General features: G+C 41.0%; 1 protein-coding gene across 1 annotated transcript; it reads left to right on the forward strand.

Annotated features, from left to right (window-relative positions):
* Nucleotides 1–15053: 15053 nt before the first annotated feature.
* PROP1 (PROP paired-like homeobox 1) lies at nucleotides 15054–17859 on the forward strand. Its single transcript, XM_061149343.1, has 3 exons — nucleotides 15054–15162; nucleotides 16336–16568; nucleotides 17521–17859. The coding sequence occupies exons 1-3, from the start codon at nucleotides 15054–15056 to the stop codon at nucleotides 17857–17859; spliced, it is 681 nt and encodes a 226-aa protein (XP_061005326.1).
* Nucleotides 17860–19258: the final 1399 nt, after the last annotated feature.

Consider the following 19258-nt stretch of genomic DNA (forward strand, 5'->3'; position numbering starts at 1 on the left):
CCCAACCATCTCATCCTCTGTCATCCCCTTCTCCTCCTGCCTTCAATCTTTCCCAGCATCAGGGTCTTTTCAAATGAGTTGGCTCCTGGCATCAGGTGGCCAAAGTACTGGAGCTTCAGCTTCAGCATCAGTCCTTCCAATGGATATTCAGGCTGGATTTTCTTTAGGATTGTCTGGTTTGATCTCCTTGAAGTCCAAGGGACTCCCCAGAGTCTTCTTCAACACCACAGTTTGAAAGCATCAGTTTTTTGGCATTCAGCCTTCTTTATGGTCCAACTCTCACATCCATACATGACTACTGGAAAAACCATAGCTTTTACTAGATGGACCTTTGTTGACATTGTGATGTCTCTGCTTTTTAATATGCTGTCTAGATTTGTCATAACTTTTCTTCCAAAGGGAAAGTGTCTTTTAATTTCATGGCTGCAGTCACCATCCATGGTAATTTTGCAGCCCAAGAAAATAGAGTTGTCACTGTTTCCATTGTTTCCCCATCTATTTGCCATGAAGTGATGGGACTAGATGCCATGATCTTAGTTTTTTTGAACATTGAGTTTTAAGCGAATTTTTTCACCTTTTCTCTCTCACCTTCATCAAGAGGCTCTTTAGTTCCTCTTTGCTTTCTGCCTTATACCTATACCAGTTAATAACTTTGAAATACATATCTAATCTTGTCCTATTGTTATTGTTGTCACCCAATTATGTCTGACTCTTCATGACCCCATGGACTGCAGCACACCAGGCCTCTCTGTCCCTCACCATCTCCCAAAGTTTGCCCAAGTTCATGTCCATTGCATTGGTGATGCCATCCAGCCATCTCATTCTCTGACACCCTCTTTGCCTTCTGCCCTCAAACTTTTCCAGCATCAGGGACTTTTCTAGTGAGTCAGCTGTTCACATAGATGACCAAAATACTGGAACTTCAGCAAAAATTATTGGTTGGTTTAAGATGCACATATTTTGAAACATTTACACTTGATCAAGTTCTGACAAGTAACCCACACTTTTTCTGTTCTCATTCATGTTATTGATGACATTACATTAATACTTTCTTTCATTTCTCAGCTCAGCAATACACCAGCCCAAGAAATGTGACTTAGTGGTGCAAAATCAACTAACAATTCTAGTCTTAAATCACCTATAGTAACCTATGAGTGGCAGCATTTCAACCTTAGCTACCTTTTTTTGATACAAGAATAATATTTTAAAGAAGAAAAATTCATAGAGTCTGAGTTCCCTTCATTAACAAAAATCAAGTGACAATAACTTGTTTAGCAAACATCAAGTAGCAGCAAACTGTGGCATGTTAATCTCTTGGTACCATAGCATATATTTTGTAAAGATTTCAAGATACCCTTTACAGATTTCTTCCTGTGCCCAAAGCAATATGCTCATAAGGCATGTGATTTTGTGTGTTCTAAAGGCCTCCAGACACCAGGTAAAAATGAGCCCACATAGGACAAATCTGAGAAACAGTCTCTTGGCTGAAGTGAGCATTCTCTATCCCAATAGGAAAAGGTTGATAATTATGATTAGTAAATGTACCCATACATCTTACCATACAGAAAAGTTTAGATCTTATATCTTCTATCCAAGAATATATAGTTAAGGTTAGATAGGTGTAATTTTAGGGCCATCACCCTGATCAAGTATCCAGACATCTCTTCTGGCCCAGCAGCCATAATTTCAGCTGACTTCACACCATTTTATTGTTCCATTTATGTTTTGAATAGATACAAGGAGAACAATGTGCCAGCTGGTATTTGTCAGACATTTCCATTCAGTGGGAATAGTCTTCTCAAAGTGCATACAGCTGTTCAGTAACTGTCTCCTTGGATGTTTCAGGTGATAGCTCAAGTACAAGGAAGCAAGACTCATGATGGCTTTGAAGCCCTAGGCCCCATCAAATCTAATGTATCTTGTAACAACCTATGAGCATAGCTTAGTTTCCAGGGATCCTGCAAGAGACTTACCTAGTCTAAATACACTTTACCAATCGGGAGTCATTTTTATCTTAAGCAATGTTGCTTCATTATTCAACTGATGAATCTTTTGAGCAGGTTACCAAGGCAATCAGAACCATAAATAAGATTGATTAGAAAAAAAAAAAAGATTGATTAGAAAGAAACAGTAGACATACTTCTTGGTTGGTTACCAGGGGAATAGAGCTATTAATAGAATGCTAATCCAAGGTCAAATTCTTTCATCAGAGAAAGAGAAAAGATTCCCTGAGCTTATTACCTATAACCTATCCCCTAATTCTTTGGTTGTTTTCAAAATTAAACTGTGCTTTGAGATAATTGTTGATTCACGTGCAATTATCAAAAATATCACACAGAGGTCCTGTGTATACTTTAATGTTTCACCAGTGTCAACATCTTACAAAACTTACAAAAGTACAATAATGCACTTGTTAGCTTTTTTAATACAGAAAAGAAGATAAGTTAGTATATACTTGGTTACCAGGACTTATATTGTAAAATGAGCCACTGACAACCAATTTACTTATTAAATAATTAGGTGATTTTTTAATCAAAATAATTTTTAGTATCCATAATATTTTTATAGGAAAATTTCTAGCAAATAATACTATAACAGTATTTAACACACCAAACACAATGTTAATTGACAGAGTTATCAGTATCATTTTCATCCTTCAACAAGTGTCTCTTTTAGGTATCTCAAACTCAGTATTTTTAAAAAAAAATTTTTTTTTTTTACTGAAGGATAATTGCTTTATAGAATTTTGTTGTTTTCTGTCAAACCTCAACATAAATCAGCCATAGGTATACATATATCCTCTCCTTTTTGTAATCCCCTCCTGTCTCCCTCCCTATCCCACCCCTCTAGATTGATACAGAGCTCCTGTTTGAGTTTCTTGAGCCAAACAGCAAATTCCCTTTGGCTATCTATTTTACATATGGTAATGTAAGTTTCCATGTTACTCTTTCTATACATCTCATCCTCCCCTCCTCTCTCCCCATGTCGATAAGTCTATTTTCTATGTCTGTTTCTCCACTGCTTCCACACAAATAAATTCTTCAGTACCATTTTTCTAGATTCTGCATATGTGCATTAGAATATGATATTTATCCTTCTCTTTTTGACTCACTTCACACTGTATAATGTATATACAGTATATACATTATACATTATACATATAATGTATAATGTATATACTCACTTCACACTGTATAATAGGTTCTAGGTTCATCAACCTCATCAGAACTGACTCAAATGTGTTCCTTTTTATGAGTAATATTCCATTGTGTATACATATCACAACTTCTTTATCCATTCATCTGTCGATGGACATGTAGGTTGCTTCCATGTTCTAGCTATTATAAGTAGTGCTGCAATGAACAATGGGATACATGTGTCTTTTTCAAATTTGGTTTCCTCATAGTATATGATTAGGAGTGGGATTGCTGGGTCATATGGTGGTTTTATTCCTAGCTTTTTAAGGAATCTCCATACCGTCTTCCACTGTGGCTGTATCAATTTACATTCCCACCAACAGGGCAAGAGGGTTCCCTTTTCTTCACATCCTCTCCAGCACTTATCATTTGTAGACTTTTTGATGATGTTAGGTGATATCTCATTGTAGCTTTGGTTTACATTTCCCTATTAATGAGTGATGTTCAGTATCTTTTCATGTGTTTATTAGCCATCTGTAGGTCTTTATTGGAGAACTGTCTGTTTAGGTCTTCTGCCCAGTTTTTGATTGGGTTGTTTGTTTTTCTGGCATTGAGTTGTATGAGCTGCTTGTATATTTTGGAAATTAATCCTTTGTCAGTTGTTTCACTTGCTATTATTTTCTCCCATTCTGAGGGTTGTCTTTTCCTTTGCTGTGCAAAAGTTTTTAAGTTTAACCAGGTCCCACTTGTTTACTTTTGTTTCTATTTCTGTTACTCTAGGAGGTGGGTCATAGAGGATCTTGTTTTGATTTATGTCATTGAGGGTTCTGCGTATGTTTTTCTCTCATAGTTTTATAGTTTCTGGTCTTACATTTGGGCCTTTAATCCATTTTCAGTTTATCTTTGTGTATAGTGTTAGGAAGTGTTCTAATTTCATTCTTTTACACATAGCTGTCCAGTTTTCCCAGCACCATTTATTGAAGAGGCTGTCTTTTCCCCACTGTATATTCTTGCCTCCTTTGTCAAAAATAAGGTACCCATAGATGCATAGGTTTATTTCTGGGCTTTCTATCTTGTTCCATTGGTCTATATTTCTGCTTTTGTGCCAGTACCATGCTGCCTTGATGACTGTAGCTTTGTAGTACAATCTGAAGTCAGGAAGGTTGATTCCTCCAGCTCCATTCTTCTTTCTCAAGACTGCTTTGGCTATTTGGGGTCTTTTGTGTTTCCATATGAATTGTGAAATTTTTTGTTCTAGTTCTGTGAAAATGCCATTGGTAATTTGATAGTGATTGCATTGACTCTGTAGATTGCATTTGGTAGTATAGTCATTTTCACAATATTGATTCTTTCTACCCAGGAACATGGAATATCTACCTATCTGTTTATGTTGTCTTTGATTTCTTTCATCAGTGTCTTATAACTTTCTGTATACAGTTCTTTTGTCTCCTTAGGTAAGTTTAAGTGAGTGAGTCACTTAGTCGTGTCCAACTCTTTGTGACCCCATGGACTATACAGTCCATGGAATTCTCCAGGCCATAATACTGGAGTGGGTAGCCGTTCCTTTCTCCAGGGGATCTTCCCAACCCAGGGATCAAACCCAGGTCTCCTGCATTGCAGTTGGATTCTTTACCAACTGAGCTATCAGGGAAGCCATATTCCTAGATATTTAATTATCTTTATTGCAATGGTGAATGGGATTGATTCTTTAATTTCTCTTTCTGATTTTTCATTGTTAGTATATAGAAATGCAAGTGATTTCTGTGTATTGATTTTGTATCCTGAAACTTTGCTAAATTCACTGATTAGCTCTAGTAATTTTCTGATACTATCTTTAGGGTTTTTTATGTACAGTATCATGTCACCTGCAAACAGTGAGAGCTTTATTTCTTTTCTGATCTGGATTCCTTTTATTTCTTTTTCTTCTCTGATTGCTGTAGCTAGTACTTTCAGAACTATGTTGACTAATAGTGGTGAACGTGGACACCCTTGTCTTGTTCCTGATCTTAGGGGAATGCTTTCAGTATTTCACCATTGAAAATAATGTTTGCGGTAGGCTTATCATATATGGCCTTTACTATGTTGAGGTGGGTTCCTTCTATGCCCATTTTTTGAAGAGTTTTAATCAGAAATGGGTGCTGAATTTTGTCAAAGGCTTTTTCTGCATCTATTGAGATTATCATATGGTTTTTATGTTACAATTTGTTAATATGATGTATCACATGGATTGATTTGCATATATTGAAGAATCCTTGCATTCTTAGAATAAACCCAGCTTAATCATGGTGTATGAGCTTTCTGATGTGTTGCTGAATCTGTTTGCTAAAATTTTGTTGAGGATTTTTGCATCTATGTTCATCAGTGATATTGGCCTATAGTTTTCTTTTTTGTGTTGTATTTGGTTTTGGTATCAGGGTGATGGTGGCCTCATAGAATGAGTTTGGAAGTGTTCTTTCCTCTGCAATTTTTTGAAAGAATTTTAGAAGGAGAGGCATTAGCTCTACTCTAAGTGTTTGACAGAATTCTCCCATGAAGCCGTCTGGTCCTAGGCTTTTGTTTTTTGGGAGATTTTTGATCACAGCTTCAATTTCAGAGCTTGTAATTGGGTTTTTCCATAATTTCCATTTTTTCCTAGTCAAGTCTCGTAAGATTGAACTTTTCTAAGAATCTGTCCATTTCTTCCAGGTTATCCATTTTATTGTCATACAGTTGTTCATAATAGTCTCTTATAATCCTTTGTATTTCTGCTTTGACTGTCGTAACCTCTCCTTTTTCATTTCTAATTTTGTTGATTTGACTTCTCTCTTTTTTCTTGATGAGTCTGGCTAAAGGTTTGCCTATTTTGTTTATCTTCTCAAAGTAACAGCTTTTAGTTTTATTAGTCTTTACTATTGTTTCTTTCTTTTTCATTTATCTCTGCTCAGATCTTTATGATTTCTTTCCTTCTACTAATTTTGGTGTTTCTTGTTATTGTTTTTCTTATTCTTTTTCTAGTTGTTTTAGGTGTAAAGTTAGGTTGTTTTTCTTGTTTCTTGAGGTATGATTGTATTGCTATAAACTTCCTTCTTAGAACTGCTTTTGCTGCATCCCATAGGTTTTGAGTTGTCATGTTTCCATTGTCATTTGTTTCTAGAAATTCTTTTATTTCCCTTTTGATTTCTTCAATAACCTGTTGGTTATTTATAAACATGTTGTTTAATCTCCATGTGTTTGTGTTTCTTACAGTTTTTTTTTTCTTGTAACTGATACCTAGTCTCATAGTGTTGTGGTTGGAGAAGATGCTTGATATGATTTCAATTTTCTTAAATTTACTCAGGTTTGATTTGTGACCCAAGATGTAGTCTATCCTGGAAAATGTTCCATGTGCACTTGAGAAGAAGGTGTATTCTTCTGCATTTGGATGGAATGTCCTGAAGATATCAGTGAGATCCATCTCATCTAATGCCTCATTTAAGACTTGTGTTTCCTTATTAATTTTCTGTTTTGATGATCTGTCCATTGCTGTGAGTAGGGTGTTAAAGTCTCCTACTATTATTGTGTTACTGTCAATTTCCCTTTTTATGTCTGTTAGTGTTTGTCTTATGTATTAAGGGGCTCCTATGTTGGGTACATAGATATTTACAATTTTGTGTCTTCCTCTTGGATTGATCCCTTGATCATTATGTAGTGTCCTTCCTCATCTCTTGTAATCTTCTTTATTTTAAGCCCTATTTTGTCTGATATGAGGATTGCTACTCCAGCTTTCTTTTGCTTCCCATTTTCATAGAATGTATTTTTCCATCCTCTCACTTTAAGTCTATATGTGTCTTTAGGTCTGAAGTGGGCTTCTTGCAAACAGCATATATATGGATCTTGTTTTTTTATCCATTCAGCCAGTCTGTGTCTTTTGGTTGGAGCATTTAATCCATTTACATTTAAAGTAATTATTGATATATATGTTCTTATTGTCATTTTCTTAATTGTTTAGGGTTGATTTTGTAGATCTTTTTCCTTCTCTTGTATTTCTTGACTATATAAGCCCCTTTAACATTTGTTGTAAAGTTGGTTTGGTGGTGCTGAATTCTCTTAACTTTTGCTTGTCTGAAAAGCTTTTTATTTCTCCAACAATTTTGAATGAGATCATTGTTGGGTACAAGAATCTTGGTTGTAGATTTTTCCCTTTCAGTTCTTTAAATATGTCCTGCCATTCCCTTCTGGCCTGCAGAGTTTCTGCTGAAAGATCAGCTGTTAAGTGTATGGCGTTTCCCTTGTATGTTACTTGTTGCTTCTCTCTTGCTGTTTTTAGTATTCTTTCTTTGTGTTTAGTCTTTGTTAATTTGATTAGTATGTGTCTTGGCATGTCTCTCATTGGGTTTATCCTGTATGGGACTTTCTGTGTTTCTTGGACTTGATTGACTATTTCCCTTTCCATGTTGTGAAATTTTCAACTATAATCGCTTCAAAAATTTTCTCATAATGTTGGTGCATTTGATATTGTCCCAGAGGTCTCTGAGACGATCCTCAGTTCTTTTCATTCTTTTTACTTTATTCTGCTCTTCTGAAATTATTTCCACCATTTTATCTTCCAGCTCACTGATTCATTCTTCTGCTTCAGATATTCCACTATTGATTCCTTCTGGAGTATTTTTAATTTCAGTAATTGTGTTGTTTGTCTTTGTATGTTTATTCTTTAATTCTTCTAGGTCTTTGTTAATTGATTCTTGCATTTTCTCCATTTTGTTTTCAAAGTTTTTGATCATCTTTACTCTCATTATTTTGAATTCTTTTTCAGATAGTTTGCCTATTTTCTCTTCATTTATTTGGACTTCTGTCTTTCTACTTTGTTCCTTCATTTGTGTAGTATTTTTCTGCCTTTTTGTTATTTTTTTTTAACTTGTTGTGTTTGAGGTCTCCTTTTCCCAGGCTTCAAGGTTAAATTCTTTCTTTCTTTTGATTTCTGCCCTCCTAAGGTTGATCCAGTGGTTTGTGTAAGATTCATATAGGGTGAGATTTGTGCTGAGTTTTTGTTTGTTTTTCCTCTGATGGGCAAGGCTAAGTGAAGTGGTAATCCTGCCTGCTGATGATTGGGTATGTATTTTTTGTTTTGTTTGTTGTTTACAGTAGGTGTCCTGGAAAGGGTGCTACTGGTCTTTGGGTGATGCCAGGTGTAGTATTCAAGTGGCTTTCTTTGTGTAAATCCTCAGTACTTGATACTCACTAGGGTTAGTTCTCTGGTAGTCTAGGGTCTTGGAGTCAGTGCTCCCACTCCAAAGCCTCAGGGCTTGATCTCTTTAAGCAGTAGACAAGGTGAGAGTGGATTTTGGTGCTGTTAGTTTTGTTTTGTTTTTTTTCTCAAACTTAGTATGTTTTAAATTGGATATTTCATCTTCTTGTCCAAACCAACATTTTTTTTGTTTGTTTTTTAGTTAGCTTTAGTGTTAATTTTACCAATGTTTTTAACAGATTTTGGTTTTTTAGATCAGTGTTAGTTTCACAGCAAAATGCCTCTCTGGGAGGGAATTGTAGAAGAGGAAAGGTTTCCACACATTGAGGAGTCCCCTCACTGGTGAGAATAAGGAATGGAGGGGGAGTTTTGGAGCCTCAGAGAAGAGCACAGAAACAAGTGTGCAGAGGGCAAAGCAGAGAGAGATTTACGCAAAGGGTCAGTGACAACCGACACTCATTACTCTGAGACACTTGTCCGCTGGCTCACTGCGCTGGGTGGGGACTGGATACTGAGGCTTGGGCTTTGGAGCTCAAACCCTGGGGAGTGGACTGGGGTTAGGTACATGAAGACAGCCTGAGGGAGCTAGGGTGTCGTGCACCACAGCTGAGGGAGTATGGGGAGAAGCCTGGGCCTGGCCAGGGAGACAAGGGACCATTGAGGGACACTCAAGTAGGGGTGGGCCTGCCATAGGAGCCATTTTCTCCAGTTGCTCGCAGGTGGCAGGGCATGCCAACATGTGCTTCAGGGGCAGGTGCCATCTCAGCTCCAGAGGTGGATGTGGATCACTGCCAGTGCCACTACCAAGGCTCCTATGAGTGTTTCAGGCCACTGCCCCACCTTCCTGGGAGCCAACACGGCCTGTCACTGCTGCCACGGGCCCTGCAGCCTGGTGCCAACCACATGTGTGATCTGCCACCACTACCACTGCTGCTGCAGAGCGACTCATGCCTGGGAGCCAGCCTCAGCCCCTCCCTTCCTGGGAACCTGCATAAGCTGTATGCCTTCATACCTGCATGCCCCCTATTGAGAGGATATCAGCCAGCACATGCTGAGGCAAGACACAGCAAGTGTCCAAACCAAAAATAGCCCTCATGCCAAAAATATATTAAACCCACACCAGCCACACAGGGATGCTCTCACTTATAAATAGCCCTCCAAGATTTCAGTAGATAGTTGTTTCTCCTAAACTCACACAATAAGAGAAATACAAGCAAAATGAAGAAGCAGAGGATGCACTCTCAGTCAAAAGATCAAGAAAATTCCCCTGAGCAGTGAAACAGAACTCTTCAGTCTAACAAACACTGAGTCCTAAAGAGAGGTAATGAAAATCCTGAAGGAATTAAGAAAGGCTATTGAAAAAAAAAAATGCAGATTACTGTAAAAAAGGAACTAGAAACTATAAGTGGAAGCCAAAAAAATTAGAAAATTCATTTTCCAAGATGAAAACTGAGCTCAAAGCAATGAATAGCCGAATGAACAATGCAGAAGAAAGGATAAGAGACCTGGAAGATAGGCTAATGGAAACTGCCTAATCAAAGAAGCAGAGAGCCAAATTTTAAGAAAAGAAAACTCAAAAGCAATGTAAGAGACCTATGGGATAATATAAAACAAGCCAAGCTAAGCATAATAGGAATTCCAGAAGGAGAATAAAGAGAAAAGGGGATTGAAAATATATTTAAAGATTTTATGACTAAAAGTTTCCCAGACCTAAAGAAGGAACATATCCAAATACAGGAAGCACATAGGGTCCCAAACAAGATGAACCCCAAAAGACCTACACCAGGATACATTATGTGTAATAAAAGTAACTAACTATTAAAGAAAGAATTCTAAAGGCAGCAAGAGAAAATTAGACAGTTAATTACAAGTGAACCCCTATAAGACTATCAGCTGATTTCTCTACAAAACACTACAGGCCACAGTTCAGTTCAGTCAGTCAGTCATGTCCAACTCTTTGCAACCCCATGAACTGTGGCATGGCCTCCCTGTCCATCACCAACTCCTGGAGTCCACTCAAACTCATGTCTATTGAGTCAGTGATGCCATCCAACCATCTCATCCTCTGTTGTCCCCTTCTTCTCCTGCCCTCAATCTTTCCCAGCATCAGGGTCTTTCCAAATGAGTCAGCTCTTCCCAGCAGGTGGCCAAAGTATTGGAGTTTCAGCTTCAGCATCAGTCCTTCCAATGAACACCCAGGACTGATCCCCTTTAGGATGGACTGGTTGGATCTCCTTGCAGTCCAATGGACTCTCAGGAGTCTTCTCCAACACCACAGTTCAAAAGCATCAATTCTTCGGTGCTCAGCTTTCTTTATAGTCCAACTCTCACATCCATACATGACCACTGGAAAAACCATAGCCTTGACTAGACAGACCTTTGTTGACAAAGTAATGTCTCTGTTTTTTAAAATGCTGTTTAGGTTGGTCATAACTTTCCTTCCGAGGAGTAAGCGTCTTTTAGTTTCATTGCTGCAATCACCATCTGCAGTGCTTTTGGAGCCCCAAAAATAAAGTCAGCCACGTTTCCCCATCTATTTGCCATGAAGTGATGGGACCAGATGCCATGATCTTAGTTTTCTGAATGTTGAACTTTAAGCCAACTTTTTCACTCTCCTCTTTCACTTTCATCAAGAGGCTCTTTAGTTCTTCTTCACTTTCTGCCATAAGGGTGGTTTCATCTGCATATCTGAGGTTATTGATATTTCTCCCTGCAATCTTGATTCCAGCTTGTGCTTCCTCCAGCCCAGCATTTCTCATGATGTACTCTGCATAGAAGTTAAATATGCAGGGTGACAATATATAGCCTTGACGTACTTCTTTTCCTATTTGGAACCAGTCTGTTGTTCCATGTCCAGTTCTAACTGTTGCTTCCTGACCTGCATATAGGTTTCTCAAGGGGCAGGTCAGGTGGTCTGTTATTCCCATCTCTTTCAGAATTTTCCACAGTTTATTGTGATCCACACAGTTGAAGGCTTTGGCGTAGTCAGTAAATCAGAAACAGATGTTTTTCTGGAACTCTCTTGCTTTTTCGATTCAAAATGGCTCCCAAGCATGGTGTTGCAATGATATCTACTGTTCCTAAGTGCAGGAAGGCCATGATGTGTTTAATGGAGAAAATAATGTTTGTTCAGGCACCAGGTACAGTGCTGTTGGCTGTCAGCTCAATGTTAATGAATTTACAAAATATATATTAAGTAAGGTGTCTTTAAACAGAAACACACATACAACAAGGTTATGTATTGATTGGTTGACCAATAACAGTGTAAGCAGAGGTTCATAGGAACCTATTTCTCCTAATAGCAGTGGTTCAGTATTCACTGATTAAGTGTTTATCATGACTTCATTGAATATAACTACCTCACATAAAGACAATTGATTGTATTATTAATCCTAGATGATAAAGCTGAGGTGCAGAGATATAAGGAATGAGCCTAGCCTGGGATCACATAGCTAGTAAATATTAGAACTTGGGGCAGTCTGGCTCCAGTACCTGTATTCTTCCCCATCACACCATTCTGCCTCTTGTACGGTGAGAGTATCCTGGGTATCAGTCTCCCTTGAAGGTCAGGGTTGGAAGTAGAAACAGTATGCCCTGGAAAACCAACTCTTCTCAGCATCCCAGCCTCTTAAGAGATAATGGTATTCTGGCTGTCAAACCTGTAATGTCTCAGTGTCCTTGGGAAACAGGGTAGTAGCATTTCTTTGTAACATCTGAGTGTCCTGGGATGATCAGGCTGCTCTGTATGGCTAATCTGAGTTCCCTTATAAGATTAGGGTCTCTTGAGGCAGCAAGAGTATGGGAATTCAGTGTCTGCTTGTGGGTCCAAGTTGGCTACAAAAGTCTTGGGAGGTTCAGCTGCCATGGGGCTCAGGTTTCTCTAGGAGGTCATAGTATATTCTGGGGTTGGGGGAGAAGTTTCACATCTTGGACTGCTGCTTTTCGACTATCATGTTGTTATGAGTTGAATGTTTGTGTCTCCTCTCAGTTCAGTTCAGTTCAGTTGCTCAGTTGTGTCCGACTCTTTGCAACCACATGGCCTCCCTGTCCATCACCAACTCCTGGAGTTTACTCAAACTCATGTCTGTTGAGTCAGTAATGCCATCCAACCGTCTCATCCTCTGTTGTCCCCTTCTCCTTCCGCCTTCAATCTTTCCCAGCATCAGGGTCTTTTCCAAGGAGTCAGTTCTTCACATCAGGTAGCCAAAGTATTGGAGTTTCAGCTTCAGCATCAGTCCCTCCAATGAACACCCAGGACTGATCTCCTTTAGGATGGACTGGTTGGATCTCCTTGCAGTCCAAGGGACTCTCAAGAGTCTTCTCCAACACCACAGTTCAAAAGCATCAATTCTTCGGTGCTCAGCTTTCTTTGCAGTCCAACTCTCACATCCATACATGACCACTGGGAAAACCATAGCCTTGACTAGACAGACCTTTGTTGGCAAGTAATGTCTCTGCTTTTCAATATGCTGTCTAGGTTGGTCATAACTTTTCTTCCAAGGAGCAAGCATCATCTTTTAATTTCATGGCTACAGTCACCACCTGCAGTAATTTTGGAGCCCCCCAAAATAAAATCTCTCACTGTTTCCATTGTTTCCCCATCTATTTGCCATGAAGTGATGGGACCAGATGCTGTGATTTTAGTTTTCTGAATGTTGAGTTTTAAGTCAACATTTTCACTCTCCTCTTTCACTTTAATCAAGAGGCTCTTTAGTTCTTCTTCACCTTCTTCCATAAGGGTGGTATCATCTGCATATCTAAGGTTATTGATATTTCTCCCAGCAGTCAGCTCTTATATTAAAGCCCTAAACCCAATATGGTATAATGATATTGGGAGGTGGGCCTATGGGAGGTGATTAGGGTTGAGAGAGATCATGAGGGTGAGACCACAAGATGAGATTAGTATCTTTATAAGAAGAAGAAGGGAAACCAGGACTGAGTTTTCCATCTTGTGAAGATACAGAAAGTGGCTGTCTGCAATCCAGGAAAAGGGCTCTCAGGACCTGAATCAGCTAGCACCTTAGTCTTGGATTTCTCAGACTCTGGAAATGTGAGAAATGGAAATCTATTGTTTTAAACACCATCCTTTGGTATTTTGTTATGGCAGCCAGAGCTAATGAAGACAATTGTACAGTCAGTTCTCCTGGGGATCTTGTTACAGTGAAGATTCTGATTCAGTATGACTCAAGTGGGGTTCCCGAATTTACATTTCTAACAAGCTTTTGTGTGCTGCTTATTATTCTGATCCCTGGATCATATTGTAATCTTAAGGGTCCTAGAAGATTACATTGTTTTCTGAATTGAATTGTGATTTTAAAGGATATGCTTGAAAGATTAGCATGACCTTGGGGATCCTATGGGTACAGTGTGTTCCAAGACTAATAAGGTATTCTCATGGATTCAGTCTATACTGAGATTTCAAAACTTCATGGCGGGTGACAGGGATTATCTCCTAGTAGAGGTGAAATGTTCTAGGCTTCAGTGTGTCCTAGAGGACCCTAGAGTCGTCGTCTTTAAAGGGTCAGAATGTCCTAGGGATGTCAGGATGTACTTCCTGGAGCTAAGTAATCTCAAGAAGCAGACTATTGCAGGTGTCAGGGTGTCCTGACTGCTCAGGGAGGCTGGGTGTGTCAGGATTTCCTTGAAGAATCAGAATGTTAGTCTTCTGCAGAGTTTTGGGGTCTGGGAGAATCAGGATGTACCTGGAATTCAGACGCTCTTCAGGGTCAGGGTACTCTGAAGTTCTGGGCAACCTTGGAAGTTCAGGGAGTCCTGGGGGGTTCTGGGTGAATAAGGAGGTGACATATGGGAAAGGAAAGCAGAGAATACTTGAGAACTATGGTTGGCCAGAAGACTCATTCTATGCTTTACATTGTTCTGAGGGGGTGTCCAGAGTATTCTGAGAATCAAGTTATCTAGGAGGGATCAGAATGTGCTTGTGTCTTTTAACTTTTTAGTTTCCTAGAAAGAAGTCTTTGGGAATCACCTGCATAATGAGATACCAGGCAGGCCCTACTCCTGGCCCCCATTTGTACCCCCTCTCCCTTCTCATGATGGGGTTCTGAGGAGGGGTCTCAGGCAGAATGCATTTTCTCCTTCTTCCCCTGTCTGCTCCCAGGAGGGGATTTAAAAGGACAAAAGAATTTGGCCTTCTGGGAATATGAGCTCTTGGCCCCAGTCCCTGGACCCTCCAACAGAGCACCTTCTCTCATCCGGCTTGTGATCCTCCCTTGATGATGGGGGTTTTGGTGACCAGGCAGTGATTGGATGGGCCCACAGGGGTGAGGAGGAGGTCACTCCTCCAAGACTCAGGGAGAAAAGAGGTAGTGTGGGATTGCAAGCTGGGAAAGTAGGCAGCTGAGAGCAAAGGGAGAGAACGGCATCCCAGAGAGAAGGGGTAGGGAGAGAAAAGTGGAGACTAAAACAGAGGAAAAAGAGTGAGGGCAAGACAGAGAGAATGAGATCATACTTAAGTGAGGGAATGGAAAATTAGAAACAAAAGTTAGAAAAAAGGAGAGAGGGAGAAAGACAGAGATATCTATCTATATCTATATTTATATTTACCTAGGGAGAGAGATACAGAAAGAGGTATAAATAGAGGGAGAACAATTAAGATACCAGGCATAGAGGGGAACAGAAACTTAGAAAGACTGACTCAGAATCAGAGACTTGAGGACACAGGACTGGACTGTCTTTAGTCTCTTTTGTGAGCCATGGATGCAGAAGGGAGAAGTGAGCAGGGTAAGCAAACGAAGGAGCAAGTTTGCAGCAGCCTGTGGCCTGAGGGCTACCCAGCCGCTGAGACTGTGACCTCCTCAGTGGGTGAGTGAATCTTTTGGGTGGTGTTCCTGAGGAAGCAGCTGGTGTGTGGGCTCCATGGGGTAACTGTTTGCCATGAGGAAGATGAAGAGGAGAAATAGAAAACCAGAATCCTAGAATGTTAAAAATAAGGGAACCTTAGAAGACACGGGGAGGTACAGCTTTACGCTTTACAGAGTCGGGCCACTGAGGTCCTGCCCTGAGGAGGAGGCAGAGGCAGAGCTGAAATCTGTCTCCTCATTCCTGACCTTGGAGTTCACCGACTGCATAGCCTTCTCTGAGGAAGAGAGCTGGAGGGACCAGAGCTTTGGATCTGAGTAGAGTAGGGGGCTGAGGTGGACATTGAGCACCAGGTGGGGTCCACCTCCTGGGTCCCCATGGGGATGGGATCTTCACTCCAGACATCTTTTTTTTCAGTGAGTGCCTTCCAGGTGTTTCCTTTTGCTCCTGTTCTCTCTTCCCTGACTGGCTCTCAGACTAATTAGTGTGGGGGCTTAGTAAGCCTGTTAGGGAGAAGAGGCAAGCCTTTCCCACGAGCTCAGGTTCCTGCAGCCTGGTGGCCGGGCCAGGACTGGGATAGGGGAGAAGATGAAATGCATGAACGGGGAGGGTGCATCTGAGCAGAAGGGGGAGGGATGTTTCATCTTCCCAAGTGAAGGGTATAGGATGGGAACAATATAAAGTTTTAAGTTGCATGTGAGCCATGAGAGCAGGGAGCAAGTAATAGGGGTCTTAGAGACCTGGGCAATTTGTTAGGGTGTCAGAGTGAACATAAGGTACATAGGGTAAGATCCAGGAAGGTGGTATGTATACTCAGAGAGGTGGAAGGCTGTGGAGGGGCATGAGTTATATGCGGGCACATCTGGGGGAAAGTAATAGGAAGGGGGCATAGGGTGCAGAAGTGAGGCAGAAAGAGCGTGAATGCCCAGGACAAACGAGTCTGAGGTGTGGACCTCATCTGGAGATGGCAGCCTGAGTTAGGGGACTCAGAAGCAAAGTGGAGCCAAGGCTGAGATAGATTCAGCTGGTTCTGAAAGCTGAAGAATTTCTGGTTGGGGCAGAGTGTATGAGCAACACACTGGGCTCCAGTAGACTCTGGGGATTCCAGCATATGTGGTCTGGGATGGATGGATGGGTCTCTGCGGCAGCAACCTCTCCCTCCCCTCTCCTCCTCAGACATGAACACTCGGCCTTACCGGAACCTCTCTAGTCTAAGAGTGGGGAGACCAAAGCTTTCCCCACAAGGAGGACAGAGGGGTCGGCCACACTCCCGGCGTCGTCACCGCACCACCTTCAGTCCAGGGCAGTTGGAACAGCTGGAGTCAGCTTTTGGGAGGAACCAGTACCCTGACATTTGGGCACGAGAAAGTCTTGCTCAGGACACGGGCCTCAGTGAGGCCAGAATCCAGGTGATGGCCCAGAATTCCGCGCTTCCACCCCCCAGGAAGAAATGCAGATTCAGTGCTTGGGAACTACTGGGGCATAAATTCTCAGGGCATTATAACAGATTCTTATCCAACAGGCAAGGTAACCTCATCTGTACCAGGAATGTCACTTGAGTTTAACCCTGGCACTAACCTAATCTAACTTGAATTCCAACATCAACCACCAGTATCGACCCCCAACCTTAATAGTGATCTGAATAGTAGAATTTCAGTCCTAACCATTCCTACACATATGTAACCTTGTCTCTAACCATGGCCTTGAAACTTGATCAGCCTGCTATTTCCTTATTTCTAACCATATCTTGAGTATGTGTGTTAGTTGCTCAGCTGTGTCTGACTCCTTGCAACCCTATGGACTGTAGCCCATCCATGGGATTCTCCAGGCAAGAATACTGGAGTGGGTTGCCATTTCCTTCTCCAGTGGATCTTCTTGACCCTGAGATCGAACCCAGGTCTTCTGCAATGCAGGCAGATCATTTACCATCTGAGCCACCAGGGAAACCATATCTTAGGAATCTTAATCTTAGAATAAACTATACCCTAAAGCCAACCTGGTCTATGACAATTAAACTCATCCATAGTCTTAAACTCGAATAACCCTAGAGGAAGTTTCCCATTCTCTGGGGAAGGGAAATGTCATTTTGTCATGTTTGTCTCTTTCCTGTTGGAAGTTGACATTTCTTACTCACCCAAAATTGAAGCAGGGCAAATTTAGACATGGACTGGAGGAATGGTGTGGTCTCACTTTGTCACTAGGCCTGGCTCAATTATACCTTTTGCAAGAGCTTTGCCTCCTCTGGGGATGTGGGGGAATTTTATGCCCTGTACCTTCAGACTTCAAGGAGAGAGGGTGCATGTGATAATGCCACCTGTTTGAGAGAGAGGCTCTGATGTGGCTCTTCTTCCCCCTCTTCAGGTCTGGTTCCAGAACCGCAGAGCTAAGCAGAGGAAGCAAGAGCGGTCACTGCTCCAGCCACTGGCCCACCTGTCTCCTGCCACCTTCTCTGGTTTCTTGCCCGAGCCCCCTTCTTGTCCCTACTCCTACCCAACACCGCCTCCCCCAATGACCTGCTTCCCTCACCCCTACAACCATGCTCTTCCATCTCAGCCCTCCACAGGTAGTTCCTTTCCTCGACCCTACCAGTCTGAAGACTGGTACCCCAACTTGCACCCAACCCCTGCTGGTCATCTGCCCTGCCCTCCACCCCCACCCATGCTTCCCCTCAACCTTGAGCCACCAAAGTCCTGGAACTAAAGTTAAACAAGTACTGATAAGGTAATTTCCCAATCTGTGACCCTCACAAAACAGAGAAAACTGGGTGATTTCCTTTCCTTGTAAGGGTGAAGTAAAAATATGGTGAGGGGTAGCACAGAGATTGGGAATGTAGGAATGGGAGATTATGATGAAGTCTCACTGAGGTGACTGAGTAAATTTAAGGAGGTGAAACTACTGGAAGATGTAGGTAAAAAACCCCAGTGTAGGTGACTGGTGGAAGGGTGGAATTGAGGGAAGCAATGGTTGCTGCTGATGAATGGAAATGGTTGTAGGATATAGAACTTTGTGGGTTTCACTCATTGAGATCACAGCTGAGAACCATTATCCCTGTTGTTTCTAGCTGATTTCAGTAAGGCATTTGACGTATAAGTCTACTTATACATCCCTTCCCCATCACCACCACCCAAAGCTGTCATTAACGTTTGTTCATTCTATTCTGAAAATCCTGGAGAAGGGAAAGGCAACCCACTTCAGTATTCTTGCCTGGAGAAACCCATTGATAGAAAAGCCTGGTGGGCTACAGTCCATGGGGTTGCAGAGTCAGACATGACTGAAGGGACTTAGCACGCACACATTCTGAAAATAGCTCCTGAATTTATTCCTCTCCTTTCTATTCCAGCAGACACTTTGCTTTTACTGGCCCACATTTTCTAATTAATCCTCCTTCTTGGTTCCCTTAAGTCCAGTCTTTCCCACTTCCAACAGGCCTTGCACATCTGATAATACAAGAATAGCTATCCAATGTGTTATAAACAATAAATAAATAATAACTGATATAACACATACTTAGCCTGTAACAGTCTTCAATGTTACTTTCAACCTAGCTTTTAAGTCAATTGCATGTGGTTTTGTTATTGAACAAAGGCTCTTGTGGCACAGAAAGACAAACTCTGACAGTGAATTTTTACAGCAAAGTAAGGTTTTATTGCAGGGCTCCAAGCAAGAGAATGGAAGGCAAAGTCAGATCCACTCCAACTTGGTCTTTGAGTTTGGGGTGTTTTTAAAGGAGAAGAACAAATAAGTTGAGATTAATCATCATCTTGTGACATTTCTGTGACATCTCTTAATCATAGTTGTGGAAATAAGAATATCTCTAGTTTATGATTCTCTAGTCAGGTGGTCCATGCCTGGGGCATTTGTGAGCTTATCCTGCTCTGGAGAAACAAACCTGAGTTTGTGTGTTAATAGTAATACCTACAAAAGCAATTTTAGTACATTAACAATGTTATAAACAACAGCAATTTTAGTTGTCTGATTCTGATTGATTAGTGTTTGGTTGACACAGGACTGAGGTCAGAATAAAAGTAAATGAAGTTTTGAATAGAGAGATTAATCACAAACTCACAAAAAGGAACTCAGTTTTAGAGAGGGTCAGTTT

The sequence above is a fragment of the Dama dama genome, chromosome 9 (genome assembly GCF_033118175.1).
Source record: "Dama dama isolate Ldn47 chromosome 9, ASM3311817v1, whole genome shotgun sequence".
Classification (NCBI taxonomy): Eukaryota; Metazoa; Chordata; class Mammalia; order Artiodactyla; family Cervidae; genus Dama; species Dama dama.

What these genes read in the sequence shown, in the direction of transcription:
- PROP1 (XM_061149343.1), top strand. Translation starts at nt 15,054, where the DNA reads ATGGATGCAGAAGGGAGAAGTGAGCAGGGTAAGCAAACGAAGGAGCAA. An exon ending in GACTGTGACCTCCTCAGTGG is followed by an intron (nt 15,163 to 16,335) that starts GTGAGTGAATCT and finishes TCTCCTCCTCAG; the next exon opens with ACATGAACACTCGGCCTTAC. An exon ending in TCAGTGAGGCCAGAATCCAG is followed by an intron (nt 16,569 to 17,520) that starts GTGATGGCCCAG and finishes CCCCCTCTTCAG; the next exon opens with GTCTGGTTCCAGAACCGCAG.